General features: G+C 26.1%; 4 protein-coding genes across 4 annotated transcripts; 3 read left to right on the top strand and 1 right to left on the bottom strand.

Moving 5' to 3' along the window:
• Nucleotides 1-2,634: 2,634 nt before the first annotated feature.
• Phum_PHUM038280 (fbxl14, putative) lies at nt 2,635-4,160 on the bottom strand (the record flags this gene model as incomplete). Its single annotated transcript, XM_002423077.1, has 2 exons — nt 2,635-3,948; nt 4,089-4,160. The coding sequence occupies 2 exons, from the start codon at nt 4,158-4,160 to the stop codon at nt 2,635-2,637; spliced, it is 1,386 nt and encodes a 461-aa protein (XP_002423122.1).
• A 1,035-nt stretch (nt 4,161-5,195) lies between these two features.
• On the top strand, nt 5,196-6,364 carry Phum_PHUM038290 (N, putative; the record flags this gene model as incomplete). The annotated part of the gene is made up of 2 exons (XM_002423078.1): nt 5,196-5,212; nt 5,368-6,364. 2 exons carry the CDS (start codon nt 5,196-5,198, stop codon nt 6,362-6,364), a joined length of 1,014 nt encoding a protein of 337 aa, XP_002423123.1.
• A 12,016-nt stretch (nt 6,365-18,380) lies between these two features.
• Nucleotides 18,381-21,927, top strand: Phum_PHUM038300 (protein Wnt-5B precursor, putative; the record flags this gene model as incomplete). The annotated part of the gene is made up of 6 exons (XM_002423079.1): nt 18,381-18,679; nt 20,786-20,962; nt 21,042-21,153; nt 21,298-21,400; nt 21,477-21,644; nt 21,740-21,927. 6 exons carry the CDS (start codon nt 18,381-18,383, stop codon nt 21,925-21,927), a joined length of 1,047 nt encoding a protein of 348 aa, XP_002423124.1.
• Nucleotides 21,928-22,906: 979 nt separating this feature from the next.
• Nucleotides 22,907-24,936, top strand: Phum_PHUM038310 (GTP-binding nuclear protein RAN1, putative; the record flags this gene model as incomplete). The annotated part of the gene is made up of 5 exons (XM_002423080.1): nt 22,907-23,086; nt 23,983-24,067; nt 24,145-24,243; nt 24,584-24,741; nt 24,826-24,936. 5 exons carry the CDS (start codon nt 22,907-22,909, stop codon nt 24,934-24,936), a joined length of 633 nt encoding a protein of 210 aa, XP_002423125.1.
• Between the last annotated feature and the right edge of the window lie 2,544 nt (nt 24,937-27,480).

A 27,480-nucleotide genomic window follows, 5' to 3' on the forward strand; every position in this document is an offset into this window, starting at 1 on the left:
AATAAAAAAAAAAATTACTACTTTGGTTAATTAAAAAATTAAATCTCGATGCATAATAATAATAATAATAATAATAATAATAATAATAATGATAATAATAATAATCTTATTTATTATTACTGTCGATTCCAGGAGTCGCAACAGTTAAAAAAAAAAAAAAATTTGCCGTAACGAATTGAATGGGGGGATAACACAGTAATAATCCAAAACAAATTGATTGAAATTTCATTTGCACCGCAATAATAATAATAATAATAATGAATTTTTTTTTATTTTCAGGATACGCCCCCGCCCGTACGGCATTTCAAAAAAAATTAAACAATATAATAATAATAATAATCATAATATTTATTTACTAAAAGAATCCAAAACGACGTTTTGTATTTATTTAAAATTATTATTATTATTATTATTATGATTATTATTATTATTATTATTATTATTATTATTATTATTAGTAATGGATCGTTGAAAACGTTTAATTTTTATAATTTGAATTGATTTTTTATTTACATCAAAGACATCAAATATCGAAAATCGATTATCGACGTAGGTTCATAATAATAATAATAATAATAATAATAATAATAATAATAATAATAATAATAATATGAACCCCACCACCATCATTAATTAAGTTTACAATTTCAAATTTTCTTTTTTTTTTTTTTTTTTTGTTTTCTAGAAAACATCCGACAGTAATTTTATTACCTATATTATCATCATCACCATCATCATCATTATTACTATTATATTAACAAAAAAAAAAATTTATTTTAATTACCGGTGGTAATAATAAACTTTTTATTATTTCAATTAACGGGTAGTAGTAGTAATAATAATAATAATAATATTTATTTAGGTCGTTAATTTTTTTTTTTTTTTTTTTTTTATAATCAAAACGTTTATTTGAAACTAAATATTGTTGTTGTTGTTGTTATTATTATCATTATTATTAGTATTTCATATCAGACTATATTTTTTTTTCGAATTAAAAAAAAAAAAAAAAAAATTGATGAGTGCGGGGAGCAACTGAGGTAATAAAAATTGTTTAATTTTTTTATAGAGTTTATCGATGCAAAGAGAGAGAGAGAGCGCGGGGGGGGGAGAAGGGGGAAAGAGAGAGAGAGAGAGAGAGAGGGAAAACACGTGATAAAAAATATGTGTTAATGGTAAAATAATAAAAAAAATGAGATGAAAGAAAATTATTTAATAGGCCGAAATACATAATTCACCATACATCACACAAATACATTTTAAACCAAGTTGGGATACTATATGAGACCATGCATGGGCAGGATGGGAGGTAGGAGAACACAACAAAAGAGAAGCCGAATAGCCTTGAAAATATTTTACATAGAGACAGGTTCCCTTAAGGCTAAATCATGACTATTAAGTTTTTTTTATTTAAAAAAAAAAAAAAAAGAAAAACCTCCTATATATATCGACCTAGAGACATAAAAAAATGGGGAGGGGTGGGGAGGGAGTTTAACGAGTTGTGCCGAATTGATATGATGTTGCATACAACAGATTCACCTATATTTGATTTTGTCACACATTAACTCCTCCACCTTTTGCGGATTAAATTGACCCCACGAAAAACAGGTACCGTAATTCTAAAAAAAGGATACCTATCGTAACAGTAAAAACATTAACGCAAAATTATTTAATCGGTAAAATTTTACGAAAATAAATAAAAACAACTCCAACCCTCCACACTCCACCCCAACCCCCACAACAACAAATTAAAGAAATTTTCTTAATTCGATAAAATAAATTTTCTTTCTTTCCTTTTTTTTTTCTTCAGTGAAATGAAAAAAAAAAGGGGGGAAGAGGGAAAATGAAAAAGGTCACATTATACTCCAAGGGGAAAAGAATAAAAAAAAAAAAAAAATTCCAGAAGAAAATTTATGGAACGTACGAAATTCTAGAGAGGGTGGGTGGGTAGGGTTGTTTGATGGTTTTTATTCTCAAGAATAGAAAAATTTCAAACTCACGGTCGAGGGGTCGTACCTTAAAAATGACGCAAAAAACGGGGATTCGATAATACCTTGTCGTCATTACATTTAATAAATAATAATTCTGAACAAAATTTATGGATCGACCATAAAAAAAAAAAAAAAAATAAATAAAAACAAAAGTGATTTAAAAAAAAAATTAATAACATTTCAATAAACATGATCCATTATTTTCATACATAAAAAAAAAAAGTAGCAATAAGGTATTTAAAACCAGAACTATGAAATGATAATAATAATAATAATAACGAGAAAATAGTTTTAAAATTTCTCTCTCTAATATCAAAACAAGATCAGAACAATTTTTTTTTTAATTACTTTCCAGTAAAAAAAAAAAAACGAGGAGAAATTTTCTTTTTTTCTTTTTCCACAAAAGATTGCTCAAGTGGTTTATTATTTAAATGAAAATAAAATTTTTTTTATGCTTTGCTGGAAGTGCGGGTGCGTGTGTGTGTGTGTGTGTGTGCGCGTGTGACGGTGTAAAAAATTATTGTGGAAAATGGCTTTTTGGGGGGAAAGAGCAAACATTTATTTCGTACCTTGGTATTTCGTAGTCGTAGCATGTCGTTAAATTTAGGTACCGAGGCTTTTCATCATCACCTCGGAACTCGTCGTTTCATCTGACGTGCCACAATCCAAGATTCAAGGTAGTCAATTGTGGTAACTTCATGATTCTTTCCAGTCCAACGGTAGTGATTTTCGAACAACCGTATAAATCAATGCATCTCAAATGTTTTAAAGAATCCACTATCGTGTGCACTCCTCTGTCGGTTATCTTCCAACACTGCCCGATGTTTAAAGTTTCCAAATCGTGTAGGGTGATTGCTATGCGGACTATTCCGTCGTCGGATATGTTGCAAGCGTTTAATGATAAACTTTTCAAATGAAATAATCCCTGTGATACGTGTAAAAGAGCTTGATCTCCGATTTTATCACAGAATGACACGTCTAAAGATGAGATCCGGGAACCGCCTTCGGCGAGATACGCCATTCCCAAGTCGGATATGTTGTCGCAAGCCCTTAAATTTAATTCTCTGAGAGACGTCATTTTGGCAAGGTATTTGAGTCCGCTGTCCGTTATGCTCACGCAAAAGCTCAGGTTTATACTTTTGAGTCCGGTGAGTCCAACGGATACGTGACGAAGAGCTTCATCCGACAACCTTTGGCAGTCTTGTAATCCTAAATATTCCAAAGCGGGATTTCCGTCTCCAACGTCGGGATTGGGTCCCGCCAGGTGACTAATACCTTGGTCGCTTATGTGCCAGCACGATCGGAGATTTAAACGTTTGAGTTTTTTAAGTCCCCAACCGACGAGTAAAAGGCCGGTATTTGTTACGTTACAACATCCCCCCAATTCTAAAACTTCTAAATTAGTTAAATATTGAGCGATCCTTCCTAAACTCGTATCGGTTACTTGTTTACACAAGGATAAATTCAGTTCCGTGAGGGTGGGCAACGTCGTCACGAAAGCATGAGAGAGACCGATGTCCGTAACGTTATAACAACCGCTCAGGTTTAATGAATCCAAATTGGGTATACCCTGAACAACATCTCGCAAACTTCTTTTCAACGAAAGGACTTGAACTCTACGTATCCCTCTTCGTACGAGAGAAGAAAAAAGCGATGGATTGGCACGTCTCAAATGAAGTTTGGCTTCGACTCCCCGCCAAACGGATTTGTGATAAGCGGCATCTCTCCACGCAACGCATACTTGAGCTGCCCTTCCCTTATCTCTAACGTCTAAATAACTGAATATCAAAGCTAATATTTCTGGATAAAGGCAACTGACGTGAGTTTGAGATTCTTGATATATGGCCGTCGGATGATAGTCGGATTCTATATCGAATTGAGGACGATGTAAACGTCTTGTTACCAACGACAATGGAATTTCTGTATATATTTGACTTTCATCCATAACTTTTACGTTCGACTAACATAGCTGATTATTACGAAATATATATATATATAAAAAAAAAAAAAACAAGAAGAAAAAGAAAATCGAAACAAAAACAAAATCGATGTACGAAAATATTATTATAACGACACTACATCACTTAACTTTGGTCTCACGAGTACTGAATGCAATTTCGTGAGCTCGTGGTTGTGGCGCTGCGATCGCTTGACAGCGTTGCACTTAAACATTTTTCTGATAACGAAACATGATTGGTTAATACGTTTCGTAACTTATTCTAACATTCTTCGGGTATTGATTGTCTTTAGTTTTCTACCCGCGAAAATCACAAAATTTTTTTTATTTATTATTCGGATTATTTATTTATTTTAATATATTATTATCATTATTAATTTTATAAATAATTGTTTTCGTATTCTATATATACATTTATTAAATTTATATATATATATATATATATATATATATATATATATATTGAATTATTTTAACTTGTCATCATGCCTTATCTATTTTACTTTCAGTCAGGTTTTTTTTATCTATGAACTTTGCTTATCTTATCTAATTTTCTGTTATTTAACTTATTATAAATAATAATAATAATAATAAAGTGTAATCAACACAAAATGGAATTTCCAATGCTAAAATTTATTTTTTTTAAAAAGTTAATTGTGTGATATTAAATCTATGATGTTATATATATTTATATTGTTAAATTTTATCATTTGTTAAGAGAATATATATATATAATAGTAAAAGTAACATTTAAATTTTATAACCAATAATTTTACTTATGTAATAATAACCATTATCATATTTAACAGTTAAGCCAACTTTTGAAAATTAAAATTATGTTTTTGAATTCTTTCGATACATTTGAAATTTAAATACGTATTCCACATATATGCATGCATAATTTTTACTTATTTAATAAATTTTTTATGAAAAAAAAAAAAAAAAAAAATTTATGAAGTGTGTTTTCAACATGGTTCGAACGATTTTAAATAGTTTTTATTTGGACTTTATTTTTTTTGAACGTCAGTGCCATCTATTAGCGATTTTACGTAACTAAAAGCTTGTTAGTTCAATATTTTGCCGCAAATGCTATTAACGTTTAATTACGTGATATGTACTGTTTTCAATGATAATTTGTTTTTAATTAAATGAATTTTTTTCTTGTAAATAAATAAAGTGAGTATTATTATTATTATTATTATTATTATTATTATTATTATTAATAAATAATTACCACTTCACTTATCTGAATGATATGTGATTATAAGTTATTTAATAATGTACCCACCAGATGACTTTTTGCCAAGTTTATAAGAGTTAATCGAGTTCGTTATCATTTAATAAGTGAATTAAATTATCTCAGGATAAGAACTTGACAAAAATAAAAATGTTTGAAAAAACAATTTTTTTTTTAATATGGAGTTCGTTAACATTTTTCATAGCCGTTCGTAGTGAAATAATTGAAGTTGATGTCGGTACTCCAGTTGTCGTCACGACATGGAAATTTATGGAAGCTGCAAAAGAAGCTTGGGACGTGTTAGACAATGGAGGATCGGCTCTCGATGCAGTCGAAGCCGGATGTTCCTCTTGCGAGTACCTCCAATGCGATTTTACTGTCGGATACGGAGGAAGTCCTGATGAAAATGGGGAAACCACACTCGATTCAATGATCATGGACGGAGACACGATGAACGTTGGAGCCGTTGCCGGTTTAAAAAGAGTAAAAAATGCCATAGGAGTAGCCAAAAAAGTACTCGAAACTACCAAGCACAGTTTGCTGGTAGGCGAAGCTGCCACGAATTTCGCCGTGAACATGAATTTTCCAGAAGAAAATTTACAAACTGAATATTCAAAACAATTACACGAAGATTGGTTAAAAAATAATTGTCAACCAAATTACAGGCTTAATGTTTCACCGGATCCGACAAAAAGTTGTGGACCCTACACGCCTCGCATGTCGGTATCTTCGGTGAACAGATATAATGCAACAATAGATGGCCACGATACGATTGGAGTGATAGCCGTAGATTCGAGACTCAAAGTCGCATCTGGTACTTCTACAAACGGTGCTAAATTTAAAGTACCTGGTCGAGTTGGCGACAGCCCAATTCCAGGTTCCGGATCGTATGCCGATTCCGAAATCGGAGCAGCGGCAGCCACTGGAGATGGTGACATAATGATGAGATTTCTTCCATCATTTTACGTCGTAGAAGAAATGAAAAAAGGAGTACTTCCTGAAGATGCTGCACAAAAAGCAATCGACAGAATCGCTAAAAAATATCCAAAATTTTTCGGAGCCGTCATTGCCGTAAGAAAAGATGGCGCCTTTGGAGCTGCTTGCCACGGTATGGAATCATTTCCTTTCGTCGTAGGTACCCCTAAATCAAAGCAAGTTGTATTGTATCATAAAAAATGTTAAAATGACGACATGAATAAAAAAATTTTTTTTTTAATCGATCAAATAAATAAATAAGCCAAAAGTTAACATAATTTTTTTGCATCCCTTAATTAAAAAAATCTAATAATAATAATAATAATAATAATAATTAAAGTCACCAGAACTTCAACTTCCCTTAGAAAAAAAAAAAAAATTTTGTTTAAAAGTTATCATGAAATTCAAACAAAAATTCAAATAATAGTTTTGACTTTATATCGTAAAAGGTTATGACATGGCCAAATGGTTTAGACATTCGAGTTCAAAAGGTCGGAAAATTTGCAAGGAAAGCTTATTTAAGTTTTTTTTTTTTTTCCTTTTTTCCCCGTCTACCATTTTGGGTAATCAAAAGCTTTTTTTGAATTCTTTGATGTTGAACGATGCGTAAAAATTTAATACATAATTTGTTATTTGTTTTGTATAAAAGGGAGAAAGAAATAAAAAAGGAAAAATATAAAAGGATTCGAGAAAATAATAATAATAATAATAATAATGATAACAAAATGGACTGAAAATTCCTTTTATTATTAATTTCTTTCATCTTTTTGTAATAAATGATCATTTTCTTTCTTTCTTTATTTCTTTCTCATTATTTTTATTAAGTTTTTTTTTTTTTAAACTCTTTGAGGTCAGTAACAGCAACAGCAGCAGGAGCAGGAGCAGGAGAAGGAGGAGGAGGAGGAGGGGGGGAAAGGAGGAGTAACAAAAGGAGAAATAATAATAATATAATTCAATTAAAAATTATCTAAAAAATCACGTGAATGATAATTGAAAATCAATTCAATCATTCAATCATTCATGCATTAAGTGTAGCGTTATCAGTAATTTTTATTTAATAACTTATTTATTTTATTGATAAGATTTGATTGTTAATTAATAAAAAAACAAACAGACAAACAAACAAACATTTAAGGTTTTTTTTTTTTTAAGAAAGTAATTGTTTAGGCTTTCACCCTTAAGTTATTTATTTTAGAACAAAAAAATATTTATAAAAGGTCAATGACCTCAAACCAATAATAAGAAAATCATCAAATGGTTATCGGTAACAGAACCGGTATTAATGACGGTAAATCATTTCACGGTAGCACCTTTTTCCAATACTACTAGGACGACGAGGAGGAATAGTTGAAAAAACCATTCAAAGACTAGATATTCAAAAAGGTAATCAAAAAACTAAAAAAAAAAACTAATTAATTAATATTGTTGTAACCAATGAGAATCGAGAAAGAGGTTAATGAATTACATAAGCCAATGAGAGAAAGATGGTCTGTGCTGGAGGAACGCATGAGCCAAACGAGAGCTGGAATCGAGCTCCAGTCTTGTTTATGACGCTGGTTCCAACACTTTTATTTAACTATATACAAACAAAACAAAAAAAAAGTTTTTTTCTTTAAATGTTTTTTATTTATTTATTTAAAGTGATTTATTTATTATTATTATTATTATTATTTAAAATATATATAAATTAAAATTTATTTAAAGTGTTAAAATGACAATAAATAATTATATTAAATTTAATTGGAATTCAATTGAAAAAAATGATGTTATTAATTTATTAATTAAATTAATAGGTTGAAACCTTTTTTATTTTGCTAAAAAAATTATTATCAGGTAAATAAATAATTGTTTATATATATATAAATAATTAAATACATTTTTTTTTTAATAATATTTTTTTGTTAATAATTTTTTTAAGGTACTTTTTTTTTTTTTTTAAATAGAAAAACTATAATTTATGTGAAAATCCCTTTAAGGTACACAAAAACAAAAAATTTAATTTTTACTTTATATTAGTTTTTAAAAGCCGTTAAATTTCGAAAGAAAGAAAGAAAAACGGTTAATTTTCGCGAGAGAGAGAGAGAGAGGGAAACATTTCAACGGTTATAAAATTTTTTCGTGTGAATTTTTTTTTTTTTTGGTTAAAAATAATAAAAATGGAGTAAAGTTTAATAAAAAAAAATAGTATCGGATATTTAAGAATAAATATAAATGATCGGCGGTTAGAAAGTCGTCAGTGACACGCACACACACGCGCGTGCCTACGATACCTATTTGGTTTAATTTTTTTTTTTTTTTTTTATTTCTATATAATCAAAATGAGCCCGAATAGGAGAGGAGGTGGGGAAGGAAGGGGAGGGGGGGGAATTCAAGGAAGTTTAACTTGTTTGAGTATCATCCCGAATCCCCATTTTTTTTTTTCTATATCCATTATGAACCTTGTTATTTATTATACCTGAACCTCTCTCTACCTTCGATTTACTTATCATTTATACCTTTGATTTTTCCCTTTACATCTTATAATCACTCGGTGGTTTTTTTCTTTTTTTTTTTTTTGGAATTTAACGAACTTGTTGGTCGTCGTCGGTCGTTTCATTTCAGGTACACACGGTCAATTACAACAAACCGTCAAATTTGTGTGTGAAAGGATACAATTTTTTTTCGTTTTTATAATGCGTGAATTTTGACGTGGAAAAAAAAAAAATAGGGTAAAACCTTATTTCGGTTCTGGTTTATTTTTGTAAAAACGTGTTCGTATTTTTCGAAAGAGGTTACCAATAGGGTACACACAATAGAAAAAAAGGAAAAGGAGGGTGATTGATGAAGTAAAAAGAGTTGGTTTCAGTCAACCGGTTCTAATTGGACCGATTTGCGATGAACCATTTCGAAAGGAAAACCTTCCGAAAGAAGAAGAATTTTCGAGCGGTAAATTTATAAAAAAAAAAAAAAAAAAAAAAGTATTATTCTAATAAACTTTTGTTCTCTTCGTAATAAATCCTTAAGTAATAATAATAATAATAATAATGGATGTGTATCATCGATATTGTGCAGGATTTTTTTTTACCACCTGGTGCGGGAGTAAGGAAGGACGTAAGGTACAAAACAACTTTTTTTTTTTTTTTCCCTTTACTTATGTGATTGTCTGAACTGCATAACTTTGGGTACCATTTGGCGAAACAGGTTTTTTTTTTGTAACTGCAGGTGGGCATCATTAGACTTTAAAAGCTTCATATATTTCTCTTATATAAAAAAAAAAAAACCTTAAAACCTGATTATTAATCATTTCACAGAGGGAAAATTTTAAAATTTATTTCTCTTTATTCAGTTCAAAAAAAAAAAAAAAAATCACATCTCAATCAATAATTTAAACAATTGATCAATTTTTTTTTTTTAATAAATTCAAAATATTTTATTTTTGTAAAAGTCATGGTTCCATTGTAATACCTGAATTATTAAACCTGTAATAAAGAAAGAAAGAAAGAAAGAAATTATAAGTGTTGAATCGGTTAAGACTGTAGTGAGTGAGTGAGTGACCTTGTGGTTTTCTTTAGAAAGGTTCTACAATGGCTTCCCACTGTTTTCCACATGTATATATATTTAAAATCTTTTTTATTTTAATTATTATTAAAAAATTTAACTTTATCGTCGACATTTACAACAGCAGCAACAGCACAAACAATTTTTAACAAAAAATAATTTTCCAAATGTTTTCAAATCCAATAATTTTCATCCTTTAACCTTTCAGATACTCGGATGAGTATTAGAGAGAGAGAGAGAGAGAGGTGTAAAATAAATACGAGAAATCGTAAATTTGACCTTTAAATTTAAAATTAATTTGTATAAGATTTTTATGGGGATCCATCTTGATAAGGAGTCTAATAAAATTGTTGTGTTGTTAAATTTTTTAAATGATTAAACAAAATCAATAAAATTCTTTTTGACCGTTTTTCCTTCATGTTTAGTTCTTTTAGATAAAGATCGTAAAAACTTAAATTAACTCTCATAATTATGATAATTCATTTACAATCTCCTCCCCCCCCTCTCTCTCTTCAATAATTTTCAAATGATTGATTGATGACCTACTATCACAATTGCGAATTAACGGGAAGGGGGGAGAAAGATAAAAGGGAAATATTATTTTTAAAGAAAAAGGAATCATGTTGGCATTAACAACATCCGGTATGTGTGTGTGTGCGTGTGTGCAACCGTCAAAAACTGACCAAATCACGATCGATAATTTATTGGTAAAGGTATATAACTTGCCTCGGGGTTCTAAAATAATAAAAGAATATGTGTGTATGTGCGTACATATATATTTTTTTTCTTTTATGGATGGTAAAAAATAAGTGTAGCTACCTGATTCGATCTCGTCAGAATCGGATTGGTTCAATTTTTTTTTTTTTTTTTTAAATAATCGCCATTTAAAATTTAAAAAGATATGGCGGGTTTCTATAGATATCGTATCAACATTGTTGGGGCTTCTTAAAAACTTTTAAGGTTTTCACCCATCCGTAGTTTAAAAAAAATCAATTTTTTTTTTTGTGGAATATGAAACGCGAATAAAATTTTTTTAATAAAAAAATGGCGAGAGAGAGAGAGAGAGAGAGAGAAGCAATTTAAAAAACTTGTAAAAATATAAACAGAGCTAATTAGCGGACAATGTGAAGGTTATCAAAAGAAAATCTTAAACGAGTAAGAAAAATCGGAAGAATGTTGAAAAAAAAAAACCAGATGAACCTGAATACCTGATTAATCACTGCCACCCTCACTCATCAAGAACAAAGGAGGCATCGGTCGGTTCTCTCTCTCTCTCTCTCTCAAGTTCATCGACAAATAGTCGGAATGTTAAGAAAAAAAAAAGCAAAATTAAATAATAGCACCCCCCGGTTGGTTGGTTTTCGTCATTGAACACAAGTTGATTGTATTTTTTTTTTTTTAAATAGTAAAAACTATAAATAAAATGTTCTCATACCTGATCAGGTAGGACCAAGAACCGTATTTTATATAATTCGCTTTCTTTTGTTGTTGGCTTTAGTTTATTGCTTCACTTGTCCTCACTTAACCGTATTACTTTCCACCTTTTTTTTTTATTCCTATTGTTTTTCTTTTTTTTTTGTGTCGCCGATTTCAAATTAATTTACGACATTTTGTTTTTTTTTTATTAAACTCATACTCTTTTATAATATAATAAAAAAAATATAATAATAATTAAAACATGATTTTTTTTTTAAATTATAGAAATTAAGAAGAAAAAAAAAATGGATGGATTCACGTGGATTATTTTCCTTTTCATACCTGGAATTATGTCATACGTACCTCCAGATTTTAAACGTCTGGGAAATTTGATGTAAGTTTTTCTTTTTTAATTTTCTAACCACGATACATAAAATATTATTTATTTATTTTTTTGTTTAACTGATAATGTAAAAATAAATATTGTGCAATTCGGGCCCCCCTTTTTTTTCAACGCGGGGGCCTTTCGTAAGAGATAACAAAAAAATAAATAAATAGACATTAACGATTACTAATTTGATATTCAACTTTTTTTTTTTTTCGGCATTTCTTTTGAACCCGTACCTGAAATTTTAATCGATAACCTCGCATTTTGTCCCATACATGAATACAAGTCACAAGAAACTGTTTTAAATAATAAAAAAAAAAATTTAAGAATTTAAGGTAGCCATATTTAATTTTTTTATTTAAATTAAAAATCAGGTACGTCCCACCGATAATTATTTATTTATTGACATAACAATAACAAAGGTAAATTGTAAAATTTAATTATAACAAAGACAGACTTTTCTTCGGTTTAATTATTATTAACATTATAACAATTGTTATTTATTTTATTTAAGTTTAAATAATAATAATAATACTCACGATGATGATGATGATGATGATAAAATGGGCGTTTTGTATTATAAGGTTGATTTTTATTGGAAATCCGGTGAACACAATATTTTGATTAATAGTAAAACAAAATTTTTTTAACGTTATACACACAAAAGATTTATTTATTTTTTTTGTTGATAGTAAAACACGCGAGAGTTAGATAAACATAAAAACATAAGAAAACAAAAAAATGTTAAGAAAATCAGTGAGAAAAAATTGTGTTGTTGTGAAATTATATAAATTATTGTTTTTTTTTAGAAAATGAATGAATGAATGAATGAATGTTCATATAAATAACTAATGACGACAAAAAAAAAGAGAAAAAAATATTTATTGTTTTTTTTTTTTTTATTCCAACATTTTTAACAATCCAGAGGTGTGTGTATGTGCGTGTGTGCGTGCGTGTACACGTGAGTCCAACCCACACGAACAAAAAAATAAAAATAAATAAATTTTATAATTGAATTAATATATTTATATATATAATTATTATTTAAAATTTTTTATTCATTCACAAAATTATTATTATTATTATTATCATCATCATCATTATTATTATTATTAAATTTAATCGGCGTATATACTTAAAAAAAAAACCGGATAACGAATCAATTATTATTTATAAAAAAAAAAAATTATTTTAAACGTTATCAATCATATCAATAAAAAAAATTTTTTTTTATCACCCCTTTATTGTGTCGGAGAGTATTATTCAGGTATTATTATTATTATTATTATTATCATTATTATTATTATTATTATTATTATTATTATTATTTTCTCCAAAAAATATACGACGTTTTATTGTTATCGTATATATATAGATAGATAACCAGTTTTTTTTTTTTTGGAGAAAGTATAATGGTGGTATTTCACCATTTTTTATTTTATACCTCGACTCATATTTATTAAATATTGTATAAAGGTATACACACGCACACACACACACATCCGACACCACGTGACTATTTATTATTATTATTATTATTACATAATTTTTTTTTTAAAAAATTTTTTTAATTTACAAAGTGCGACATTTTTTTTTTTTGTTTTGTTTTAAATAAATCAAAATTTTCATTATTATTAATATTCGTTAATAAATAAGATTTGAATATTAATAATAATAATAATAATAATAATAATAATTGTTGTTGTTTTTAAATGCAATGCACGTGTAAAAAAGGCTAAGAGGAAATTTATTTCAATACCATCAAAGATGGCATCTTAATTTAATAAAACGTGTGCAAAAGGAATCGCGTTGAATTTTTTTTAATAGCCTGGAGAAAAAAATTATGAACAAACGAACGAACAAACGAGCAAACAAACAAACAAACAAACAAATGTGATTTTATATAATAATTAAAAAATTATTATCGTTGTATTAATGTTTAAAATATGAAATTTTTTCTTTTTTTATTGGGAAAATGCCTGCTGTGTAACCTTGTCAACCGTTTTTCTTTTTTAAAAAAGAATTTCCAAGTCGAATGACTATAAAATTTTTTTTAGTAATATAATAGCAGTAGTAGTATTAGTTGTAGTTGTTGTAGTAGTAATTAATTAAACCATCACGGGTGTCAAAGTTAATAAATATTTTTTTTTTTTATTAATAATAAACAAACCATCAAAAAAGAAAAAAAAATGGCATAAAAAGGTTTTTTTATCTTGACATTTTAATCCGTATTATTATACGACATTTTACGATCTAAAAAAAAAAAATTAATTTTTGCACTAAAAAAAAAAGTTTTAGATTTAATAATAATGATGATGGTGGTGAAAGGATTAAAAAAAAACCTGGAATCACGAGATCCTGGAATAAAAAAATGAAAAAAAATCCCACCCAAGTTGATGAGCTACTTATCACAAACACGTAATAAATAATATTTAAAAAAAAAAATAATAAAAACACGCGTGAAAATGTCCCGAAGTACACACGCACACGCACACGCACACACCAATAATTCAACAATTTTTCCTTGAGTGTTGAGCCTAAAAAATTCAGGTTCAGGGGACCCGAACCGCCGCCATTCATGAAAAAAAAAAAAAAAAACGTTTTCGAGTATAAACTCACGATTAAATAAAATAACAACAACAACCAAAAGAAAAAATACAAAATTATTATTATTATTATTATTATTATTATCATCATCATCATTATTATTATTATTTGTTAATTTTCGGACGGTAATTTATTAACACGTTTTTTTTTTTTTTTTTTTTTTTTTTATAAAAATTTACTCTGTTGAATATTTTTTTTTTTTGTGGGTGTGTTCCCGGGTACCTGTCTTGTTACCACTTTTACCTGATTACCAACCGAGTACTACAATAAAATTGATTACAACCAAAAAAAAAAAAAAAATATTTTCACGACAGTTTTTAATTTCTTTTTTTACATTCCGAATAATAATAATAATAATAATAATAATAATGATAATAATGATAACGCGAGAGTATTGAATTGGAAAACATTTTATTAAATAATCTAATAATTTATTGCTAAAGATGTAAAATTTATACATTTTACTGTAAAAATAACTTTAGATTTAAAAAAAAAAAAAACGTTAATACAATAATAATAATAATAGTAATAATAATAATAATAAACATTTGGGGATAAAAAATATTATTAAAAAATTTCATAAATAAATAAATAAATATGGAGGAGGCTTTGGTCGAATGATTATTTGTTACATAATATTTTTGATTTTTTTTTATTTTCTCTTCGTTGTTATTATTGTTTGGTTGTTGTTGTTGTTGATTTTAAAGTTGTTTGCAAGGCCAGTCAGTGACAGTCAGTTCCAGCAAATAATAATAATAATAATAAGAAAAAAAAATTGTTTTGTCATCGATTTTTTATAATAAAATATTATATTCAGACAAATTTTAATTATTAATATTATTATTATTACGTTTCGTTTTTTTTAAAATTAAATTTACCAAACGAACAAACAAACAAACAAACACAAACGATGTTAGTAAAATTTATTTAACCAAACATCATCATTATTATTAATTTTTTTTTTAAAAAAGTCAGTCGTATCAAGTATATATAATATGTAATTCAATGTGAAATAAAAAACCTTTTTCCGGTGGTTTAGTAGCGGGGTGGAGGGAGGGGGTGGGTAAAAATTGATAAACGTTGATTCAACCCTTATTTTAACCAACCCCATCTTATCAACAACCCTTTATGTAACCCTAATTTGTAATTTACTTTTTTTTTTTTTTATCAAACAATGACTTTGGGTTGTTTTTTTTAAAAAAAAAAAACAACCCTAAAATTTTATTTGTTTAATTTTTTTTTTATTATTAATAAATTCAATCAATAATTTTTTTTTTTTTTTTTATTTACAAATTTATTGATTTTTTTTATTTATTAACCCGAAAGATATTTATCAAAGGATAAAAGGAAAAAGGAAAAAAAAATGTCGCAAAGGTAAAAGATTAAAAAGAAAGAAAGAGACCGGAAATGAAAAATACACAAAAGAACCTAAATAAATGTTTGAAGAATTTATTAAAACTTTTTTTTTTTTAAACCTTTATTCAAATATTATTATTATTATTGTGTACAAAAGGGGGGCGAAGAAAAATTTTTTTTGTCTTTTTCGGGGAGATTTCAAACTCTGGGGATTAAGAGACAAACAATTTTTTTTTTTTTTTTGGTTTTTCTTAAAGAAAAACTTTATTATTTATTACTTGTTGTTATCAGAATTTTTGTTCCCTCCCTCTTCCTATCCCTCTCCCTAAACCCTCCCCTTTTCTAAACGACCTTGAAAATTTTACAACGAGACCATTAAATAACCAGAAAAAAATTAATAATAATAATAATTACTTATTTAATTTATTAACAAACAACCACACAAACGATCGAGTATTATTATTATTACTATGTGGAAAAAAAACGATAAATTTAAATTTTAATAAGTTGCAAATTATTATTATTATTTTTTCTTCACACGGATAATAAATAATAATAATAATGATAATAATAATTTTCACAAATTTTTTCTTTCTTTTTTTTTTTCGTATTAAAAATAGAAAATCTTTTAATTAATACTTAAAAGGTTTTCAATGTGCGGATGGATTAAAAAAAGTTGTTTTCAAACAAGTCAGATCGAATGAATATTAATAATAATAATAATGATGATGATAATAATGATAATAATGATAACGATACCACAATTTCAAATGGTTAAATTATTTATTTGACGTTTTTTTTAAATACGAGATGACAAAATTATTAATTACTCGTTACTTTTTTTTTTTCAACGTGTGAATACAAATTTCTTTATCATCATCATCATCATCATCATCATCATCATCATCATCATCATCATCATCATCATCATCGTCATCATCATCATCATCATTATTATTATTATTATTATGGTAAAGAGTTGAAAAAAATTATGTAAGCGTGATTTGAAAAAAAAAAAAAAAAATGTAAAAAAAAAATTTATTTCGACGGAAACGATTTAGAAAAAGGATCGAACGTATATATACATACATAAAGTTATTTTTTTTAAAAGTAATAATAATAATAATAATAATGGTAATAGTAATAATAATAATAATAATGATAATAAACTTTCACAGGTAATAGTTAAATAAGAAACATAAATATAGGTTTTACTGGGTCGTAAACCATATTTCCGTGAAACATGTGTGTATGTGTCGTCGTTTACTTTGAATTTTATTATTATTATTATTATTATTACTATTATTATTATTATTATTATTATTATTCATTACGACAATGATTTTTAATTTTCTATTTCAACCGTCGTGTTTTATATCCGCACGTTCGAAAGTAAATTTCTATTATTATTATTACTTAAAAATAAAATAAAAAAGTACGCCATTTTTTTTTTGTTTAATAATTCATCGTGTATTTAAATAATTATTATTAATTTTCAATACGTTTGTGCGTGTGCGTGCGGGGGGAGGGTGCATGGGGGTGGATGGGGGGAGTAAGAAAATTTTTTTTTATTTTTTGAATCCGAATATTTCCAGTGCGAAATTAATGGGATGATTTTTAAGGGAATGAAATTTAATCGTAACGTTTTTATTACCCACACCGCCTTCTAGTATTTTAATGAATCCTCCAGTTCCGTTGAATCCGCGATCGTAACCGATTATTTGAGTTATGTTGGCAACATTTAACGAACTTTTCGGCGGTGGAAAAATGATTTCTTTCGTTACGAAATTACTCCATATTTTTTGCTTTAAAATAAATAAATAAATAATTAATCCCAAAGTATTTAATAAAAAATAAAAATTAATAAATAAATAAAAACTTACTCTTTTATAAATTACCGTACGTAATAAAAGTTCATCATTAAATTTTCTCACACCGAATACAAAATCGTGTTTTACCATGTTTTTATCATTATTATTATTATCACGAATCGAAGTTGACGTCGTAGTTACGTTTGTGTTATTATGAAAAACATAATAACCATTTGGATAAATAATTTTAGACGGTAGTTGTTGCGAATTTACAGGTGTTTGTTGTTGTTGTTGTTGTTGTGGTTGTTTGAGCGATAAATAAGGATTAATAGGTGGTAAAAAATGATATTGAGAATTCCCATAATAAATATTTATTAAAAGTAAAAAAAAAAACGTTAAATTATATTTAAACATCCTAGAAGAGAGAAAAAAAAAATTAAATTTAAATTTAAATTTAATGCGTGTGTGCGTGTGCGTGCGTGTAAAAATTACACAATTATTATTATTATTATTATCAACGTTAACGATTCGCAAATTATTATTAATAATTTTAACAAATCGATAAATAATCAATGAACAAAAAAAAAAAAAAAAGAAAAATTAAATTGAAATTTTCTTTTTTTTTTTTTTTTGTTCATTCAATTTATTCACAAACGACTTTATCATTATTATTATTATTAACTATTTTTAATAATAATAATAATAACGGAAATTATTTACGTATTGTTATTTATAAAAAAAAAAGAAAAAGTTAATAAATAGTGCGTGAGTGCGAACGTGAAATTTAATGAAAATATTAATAAAATTTACCTTATTTATTATTTAATTTATTAATTAATAACTTAATAATAATAATTATTATTATTACTAAAAAAAATTTAAATTTGTTGCGATGATGATGATGATGATGGAAAATATTAGACTGTTTGTTGTTATCACGAGTTTTAAAATTTTTTTACTTTATTTTATTTGTTTTTATCACTTGACGATATATGGCTAATTGTTTTTTAAAATTAGTAACTTGATGACGTCAAAGATGAGTTTATATAATAATAATAATACTGTTTAAATAATAACTTTTTTTTTTGATTACGTACCTACGGCCCTGATGATCGTGATCATTGTTTTTCATTCCAGAAATAAAAATACGATGAAAGGAGGAGTCGAAATTGTGAGGAGTCCTCAAATATCATATTTAGTCGGATCTTCTCCTATGTGTTCACAAATTCCCGGTTTATCATCGGGACAAACGAAATTATGTCAGTTATATCAGGATCACATGTCGACGGTTGTGAGAGGTGGAAGAGCATCACTTTCAGAATGTCAGTGGCAATTTAGAAATAGAAGATGGAATTGTTCAACACTGGAAGGATTCACGATATTCGGACCGAAAATCGAAATAGGCATGTACGATTTTGTCTCTTATCATTTCGTACCAAACAAGATGTGGGGGGGGGGAGGGAGGCTGGCGTGGGGCGTAGGGGGGGGGGAAAGGGGGGAAAAAGAAAGATGGGATAAAAATAAAATTCAATTTCGTTTTTTAAAAAAAGTTGGAAGCGTTTTCTCGCTGGAAAGGAAATTCATTTCCATCGTACCTTTTTCTTTTTCCATCGGGTTTACCCCCCTTTAATAATTCAATTGAGGCAAGACAACGAAAAGCGAAAAAAAAAACCGTTTCGCTTATAATTTATTTTTATCCCTTTAGACACTCCTTACACAATATAAAAAAAAAAAAAAAAAAATTTTTTTTCTTTTTTTCCCCAGGATTATTTGTTGACGATGATGCATTAGTTTTAGAGACTATAAATCAGTTTCCTCGACGGTCCCTTGTTTTCCGTGGATAATTGCTGATTCCAATATATATATATTTTTCTACATCGTAGACTTTTTCTCTCTCTCTCTCTCTCTCTCTTTCTATGATTTTACAACCGAGGTAGTTCCGGTTATGTTTTTATTATTATTATTTTACATAATAATTTATTACGTTTCGTATTGTTTAACATTTTTTTTCTTCTTCTTCTTCTTCTTCTTCTCCTTCTCTTTTTTCCCGTTTCAATGTTTCATTAATAATTTTTATAAAAAATAATTATTTACATTTTTTTAAAAACATGAAAAATTTGTTGATGTTGTTGTTGTTGTTGTTGTTAATGTTGTTGTCGAATTTAAAAATTTGTAATCGAATAAAATTGAATTTTTTTTAAATTTAAATTTACATGTAAAAATTCGTTGAATAAACTAAATAATAATGATGATATTATTATGATGATGATGATGATGATGATTATGATGGATGACTTATTCAATGTTTGGCAGTGAAACATTTTCTTGATTAAAGATAATATGTTAAAAAAAGGATCAGGTTGTGAAGAACATAATTTTACGACTTTGTTTTATAGAAAAAATAAATGACTTGATTTTATGTTTTTTAATAATTTTTGTATTTAATTTTCAAGGTTTTTTTATTTTTTTTTTTTGTAATTTGAATGTCAAATTTTTATTCCATTATTATTATTATTATTATTATTTAAAAATTTTCCTCTTCTCAATAGGTAATAAATAATATATATAGTATAGTATTTGTTTCTGTAAGGCTAGTTTAAATAGTTAAAATAATTGGTGGAAGAAGTATTTAAATACATCAATCTCAAGACTTTTGGCCTTGGAAATTGTGCGTGTGTGTGTATGTGCGTGTGCGTGTGTGTGTATAGAGCTCCGCCTCGACCTCACTCTTATTAAAAAAAAAAAATTCTTTAAGTGTGTGATAAATAACATAAGAAAAAAAAAAAATTAGAAATTTAAGTCATGCGTAGAGTCGCTAAATTAACAGCTTCAAGCAACAACTTTAAGATGCCTTTAAGTCATTTTAATATATATATATCTTTAGATTTTTTTTTTTAAATATAGCCTCGGCTCGTGTTGTGTTTAGGTACATAAACCTAAACATCGTGACGGACTCATTCAACCTGTGCTCGTTAAGATTATATTAGAGTGTCTTTGCTAGATTTCGGTTCGGCTTTTGGCTTTAAGGCGGTACTTTTATTATTATTATTATTATTTTTTTTTTATAATATATATTTTGCTTCTTTTTATAAAATTTGACAATTTATAAAACATTTTAACAACGTTTTAAAAATATATTATATTTAAAATTCAATTATTATTAAAAAATGTTTCGGTCAATATTTAAATGGTGGATATAAAAAGAAACAAACACAAAAATGTTTTTTAAAAAAAAAATATTTCATCGTTTTTTTGAATGAGGCCAACAAAAAAAAAAAAAAAAGAAAACAAACGTTAAATATAAATGAAGAATGTTGTTTTATTTTCAATGTCTTATAATTTAAAAAATTGATACAAGAGAGGCTGGGCTGCTTTTAACCTTTATTATTATAACAACAACATAGAATGTTTTAAATAGAAAGTATAATTTTTTTTTCTCAAAGTGTTACGTGTGTGTGTGTGTGTGTGCGTGTGTTCGTTGTATTAATGTAATCTTATATAAATTCCAGGTAGTAGAGAATCTGCATTTACACATGCAATCGCATCAGCTGGAATTGCTCATGCTATTTCTCGTGCTTGTAGAGATGGACAATTAAGTTCCTGTAGCTGTAGTAGATCAGGTCGTCCAAAAGATTTACAAAGGGATTGGCTATGGGGTGGATGCGGTGATAATCTCGAATACGGTTACAAGTATTTATTTTTTTAATTAAACCATAAAATTTCGATTTAGAAAAGAAAAAATTTCTTATATATAAATTGATTTTGTCAGATTTACAAAAGAATTCATGGATGTGAAAGAAAGAGAAAAAAATTATAAAAAAGGGACTAAAGAACAAGGGAAAAGGGTTATGAATTTGCACAATAACGAAGCAGGAAGGCGGGTAATTTTCTTTTTTTTTTATTAATTTCCTTGTAGTAATAATAATAATAATAATAAATTTATGACTACGTGATCGTATTTTAACAATCGGTTAATTATTGATTCGTTCAAAAGAAAGATATTATATTATTTCTAAAAATTATAGGCAGTAATTAAAAGTGCAAGAGTGACTTGTAAATGCCACGGAGTTTCCGGTTCTTGTAGTTTAATAACATGTTGGCAGCAATTAGCTTCTTTCAGAGAAATCGGTGAGTTCATATTAAATTTACACGTGGAGATGTTTTATTTAATTAAAAAAAAAATTTTTTTTTCTTTTTTTTTCAGGAGATTTACTTCGAGACAAATACGATGGAGCAACCGAAGTTAAAGTTAACAGACGAGGAAGGCTTCAAATTCGAGATCCACAATATCGTTTACACACAGCAAGCGATTTGGTATACATCGATGAATCCCCTAATTATTGTGTGACTAATTTAAGTGTGGGAGCTTTGGGTGAGACAAAAGTTAAAATAAATACTTGAAATTTACATAAATGCAAACATTTATAACAATTTATATGTTTTTTTTTTTTGGTACTTTTAAATCAGGTACCCAAGGAAGGGCTTGTAATAGAACATCAATGGGTATGGATGGTTGTAATCTTCTTTGTTGTGGTAGAGGATACAACACGCAGAAGACAACAATCAAGGAAAGATGTCATTGCAAGTTTCACTGGTGCTGTCATGTCGAGTGTAAGATGTGTTTGAACACAATTGACCTTCACACATGTAAATAAAAGTGTGTTGTTTAAACGGTAAAATATTTGTAAAGTTAACATGACAGGAACAGGGATCCCACCGGTGCATAAATGGTGTTTTCTTGGCCCTAGTAAAAAAATTTAATTCTATATTTATATACAGAAATCAATGAAAAACAATAAGAAAAAAACTATGGATCAAAAATGCACAAATTCAATTGATGAATTTATTATGAGAATTAAATAAAAAGTTTTTATAAATTTTCTTTTCAATAATGAATAATGAAAAGAATAAAAATACAAAATGATATTATAATTATTTGAAAAATAAATAAACTTTAATTAATAATTTATACTAATTTAATGAAAATATTACAAATGAAGTTCAATGATACATGAAGGATTAAAAAAAAAAAAAAATGTAATTATAATGAAAAATATTGTACATATATATATTTCAGCACCAAATAATTTAGTGTTCTTTTTTATATAAATATAATATTTTTAAGATTTTTTTTAAAACGGTTTTTAATTTATTTTCAGTCGCCATTTTTTTTTACAATAGTTGTTATTATTAAAAAATAGTTTTAAATTTGAAAATTTTATCAGAAATTTTAATAACCGATTTTCTTATCATGCTTTTGTTTAAACTGACAAACCGAACAAAGCTTAATTACCCTTACAATCGTTTTTTTTTTCATTTTTAAATTGAATTATTAATCAGAGCGAGATAATTTTTTGATATTTTTAAAAATACCGTTAAAAATTGTATTGAATTATTATTGCGCCTTTTTTTAAAGTTATTTTGAAATGGCAACAGGACGATTTTTTTTTTATATTAAACTTAAATAGAATATATGAATTGAGGTTTTAAATGCAACGTTGTCAGTTCATTTCGTGTTGTAATATCGTTAATTTAAGATGGCGTTTATTAGTAAATAGTAGACGTAGAAACGGTATAAAATATTTATTAAGCTCAAAATTTGTCCATTTTAAGTTGTTCTCATGACGTAATGCAATGTCGGGGGATGATTATTGTGATTTTTTATTTAAAATAGTGCTCATCGGTGATTGTGGAGCTGGAAAAACTTGCGTTGTCCAAAGATTCAAAACTGGAGCATTTGTGGAAAGGCATGGAAATACAATTGGTGTTGATTTTTCTATGAAGAACGTCGTCGTCGATGGAAAGAAAGTCAAAGTAATTATTTATTTAACATTTTTATTTTCATTTCTAATGTACACGTATTGATTTTCAACGTTTAACATCATCTTTGTTTTTATAATTATACGTCTTTCGTTATGTTTTTTCTTATTTGGGGTGGAGTAAATTATTTCTGTAAAAAAATCGGATACAAGAGGTCAGACACAGGTCAATATTGGAATAACAAAAAACTGTTAAGAATTAATATGTATAAAGCATACAAATTATTCTCTTAACAATATGCCTTCTAAAAAAAATTGTGTCTTATCACATAATTGATCTCTTCATTAGTTGTTTTTAAAAAAAAATTTTAAGTATATTCTAACTTGTATTAAATGAAACTCTTAATGTTTTCAAAAAAAAATTATCGATTGTTAAATGGTGGGAATCTTTTTTTTTTTTAATTTTCATTAAATGAGTTTTGTAAATTGATGTTATACTGTGATTATGTAGTACAAATTGTCATTTGAAACAAAAATAAAATAAAATAATTAGAATTTTCACTCAATTATTATTATTTTTAAAAACATTTTTATTAAACAATTTTATTAATCCTTTAAGTGAAAGTGTATTATATTCATTTTAAAAAAAAAATTATTAGCAACAAGAATTTCAGGTTATGCGAGTTTGTGGTTGAAAAAATACATAATTAACTATTAATATTTCTACATATAATGTTCTTGTTTGACATTCTTAAGTAATTTAAATAACTACTTGTTTTTGTAAATTTTATCTAAATAGTTTGCTAAAGTAATTAAATTTTTCTTAACTAATTAAATAAATTTTCCTCAAAATCGAAACTTTTTTTTGCGATGAAGGTTTTCATTTCGAATTGGATATTTCGAAACAATTAAGTATATTCTTATGTTATTATTATTATTTTTGTATTTTAGTTACAAATATGGGACACAGCAGGTCAAGAAAGATTTAGGACCATCACACAAAGTTATTATAGATCAGCCAATGGAGTTATAATCGGTTAGTTTTTGAATAAAATGTAAAAATTAATTTGAATCGATTTCGATTAATTACATGTATTATTATTATTTTCTTAGTTTATGACATTACAAAAAGATCATCATTTTTGAGTTTGGAAAGGTGGATAGAAGAAGTGAGGAGATATGCAGCCACAAATGTATTGTTAGTTTTAGTGGGTGAGTGAGTTTTAAAAAAAAAAAAAGAAATTGTTTATTATTTATAATGTTTAAGAGAAATCAAACATTTTTGTAAATAGAATAAAATTACAATTGTATTCCACGCATCAATTCAATCACATTAATCTCATTTGATATTTTTTGCCAAGGTTTTCCTTTCTTTCTTTCTTCTTATAATAACCTGATATAATAACCTGATACAAAATTGAAGTAGCGAAAACGAAAAGAAATCTTTTTAATTGTGTGTAATTTTTTCTTTATCTTTCTCTCTCTCTCTCTCTCTCTCACACACACACACGCATTTTCTAAACGTTTTTTTTTTTTTTTTGATTAATTACAGGTAATAAATCAGATTTGGAAAATTTACGTGAAGTTGAATTTTCCGAAGCTGAAGCCATGTGCGAATTCATACCGGAAGTTTTATGCGTTTTGGAAGCTTCTGCCAAAGAAAATACAAATATAGAAGATGCCTTTTTGTGTTTAGCAACAGAGCTTAAGGTGAGAATTTTCTTTTCTTTTTTCTTTTATATATAAATTTTTAAATTTTTTTTTTCCCGATTTAATATTTTTAAAAATTTTCAGAGGCGTCACGACGTGAGCTTATGTTTAGGTGATGGCGACAAGAGTACAATATCTCTTAAGGAAGGAAAATCGGTGAGCGATTGTTCAGAATCCACATGCAGCCTTATTTAATTAGAATAGTCATTATTATTATTATTATACCACACACACATTTATTAATTAACACATTAAATTAACATTATAATCGATCGAATCGGCATAAAATTTAAAAAAAAAAAAAAGCGATAATGAAATAACCATATTAATCTCACACACACAAAATTATGAATTTTAAGATAGAAAAAAAAAAAAATGGGAAATTTTGTTTGTTTGTTTGTTTGTTTGTTAATTTGTTATTATTATTAATTTATTGTTAATTTTTAAAATGATTGATTGTACAAAAAAAAAAAAAAAAACAAATAGTTGTAAAATAGGAAAATAATTAATTAGCAATAATAAAATATTATTATTAATTTAATATTTAGATTTTAAACACGAATTTTAACCGTTAAAAAATAGTAATAAAAATTAACATTATTTGATACATATGTACCCGTCACAAAAAAAATTATGTAATAACGCCAAGTAACGTTTTTTATTAAAAAAAAATTAATTCACAAAAGTAATTAAAGCATTACGTAATTTACCTCTTTAAGAAAATTTCAATTTTTTTTTTTTTTTGTGAAATTTTCATTTAATTTTTTTTGTATATTTACCTTCATTTTCTTTGTTATGTATATATATGTATCAGAAACAGAGTATTATCATGCACTTATTATTATTATTATTTTTTTTTTGCCATATCAATATGATTGTAAAAAAAAAAAAAAATTATGGTTGTTGTTGTTGTTGTTTTCCCATTTAAAATCAAAACAAACATCCCACCGTTATTGGTGTTAAGAATTAAAAAAAAATTTTATTTGATTGCTTTTGTAACGAAATTAATATTAATCACTCGGTCTTTTTAAATTTAGTTTTTTTATTAATTTATTTATTTAAAAAAAATAATGATAATAATAATAATAATAAGAAATAATCACGTTTATATTAAAAAATAAATAAATGTATATATTGTAAATTATTATTAGCTCAATCATAAAAATAAAAAAATAAAATTTTACGAATCCGTCTGTAATTATAGAATTAATAATAATAATAATAATAATTAATTATTTAATTAATTATATATTTAAATCGTAGTTAAATGAAATAAGATTGCATCCGTAAGATTTTGTTTTGTTTTTTTATTTATTGTTATAATTTATTTAAATAAATAAAAAATAAAATTTAAAATTTTTTTTTTCTTTTTTTGCCATATTTTTTTTTTTCAATATAATAAATAATAATAATAATAATAATTTTATTTATTTATATATTAATTATTTAAAATCTTGTTTTAAATTACTGTTGGTTGTTTAATGTTTTTAACCGTGTTATTATTATTATTATTAATGTTATTTTTATTAAAAAAAAAAAATAATACAAATTAATAATTTTTTTGCTAGCGTTTTATTTATGTTTTTTTTTTAAAATGAAATTTTATTTATAATTGTTATCATTATTATTATTATTATCATGTATCTGTCTTTTATTTATTTGTCACGTTGGATCATTGTAATTAAAAAAAAAAAATTATTGTGTTATTGTTAATTATGTTAATATTATTATTATTATTAAAAAAAAAGAGAAGGATAAAATAAAAAAAATAAATAAAAATAAAATTACAAAAATTTATTTATATTGTAAAATCAATTTGAAAATCACATGAGAGAGAGAGAGAGAGAGAGAGAGTGAAAGAAAGAAAGTTAGAGAGAGAGAGAGAGAATTAGGTTTACATAATTTTTTATTTGCACATAAAATAAAAAACCGTTGGATGATTTTGAAATATGTGATATGTTATTATCATTATTATTATTATTATAAATATATATATAAGCTTTACAATGAATTTTCACATTTCATACATGAAACATATTTGAAAGTTTTTAAAAGGTGGCGATGTGGAGGTGGGGGGTGTACGGATGTGCCACCACGAAAAAACAAAAAATATTCCAACAATAATATTTTTTTTTTAAAAGGAGGTGGGGGTGCCAACTTTGCAGTGAAAATTATTTATAATAATATGCGTCGCGTGATTACGAAAAAAAAAAAAAAAAAATTTTTTTTTCCTTTTTTCCTTGCCTAATTTCTAATATTTACAATTTTTTTTTTTTTTATTGACTTATTTTTTTTTATACGTTTTAATAATAAATAACACATCATCGGATTAATTAATCCTCTTAAATAAATAAATAAATAAACAAACGAAAGAAAAAAAAAAAACGGTTTTATGATTTTTTTTTGTTGAAAACATTCGAAAACCGTTAAAAATTTGAAAATTTTTTTTTTTTTACCTTATTAAGCGTTCGATTTTTTTGAAAAAAAAAAACGTTAAGTGACGTATTAAGCATTTTAATTTAAAAATAATGATAAATAAATATTAATAAATAAATAATAATAATAATAATAAATAAAAAACCGTTTGAAATAAGTTCTTCTTTCTTTTATACTAATTTTACTATAATTATTAGGAAAAGTTTTTTTTTTATCAATCTTTTACTAACTTTTTCTTTTTTCTTTTTTTTTTTTTTATAAACAGCTCAAATTTTTCTTATTGACTTTTTTCTTCTTATAAAT

Source organism: Pediculus humanus, genomic scaffold (genome assembly GCF_000006295.1).
Source record: "Pediculus humanus corporis 1103172107384 genomic scaffold, whole genome shotgun sequence".
NCBI lineage: Eukaryota > Metazoa > Arthropoda > Insecta > Psocodea > Pediculidae > Pediculus > Pediculus humanus.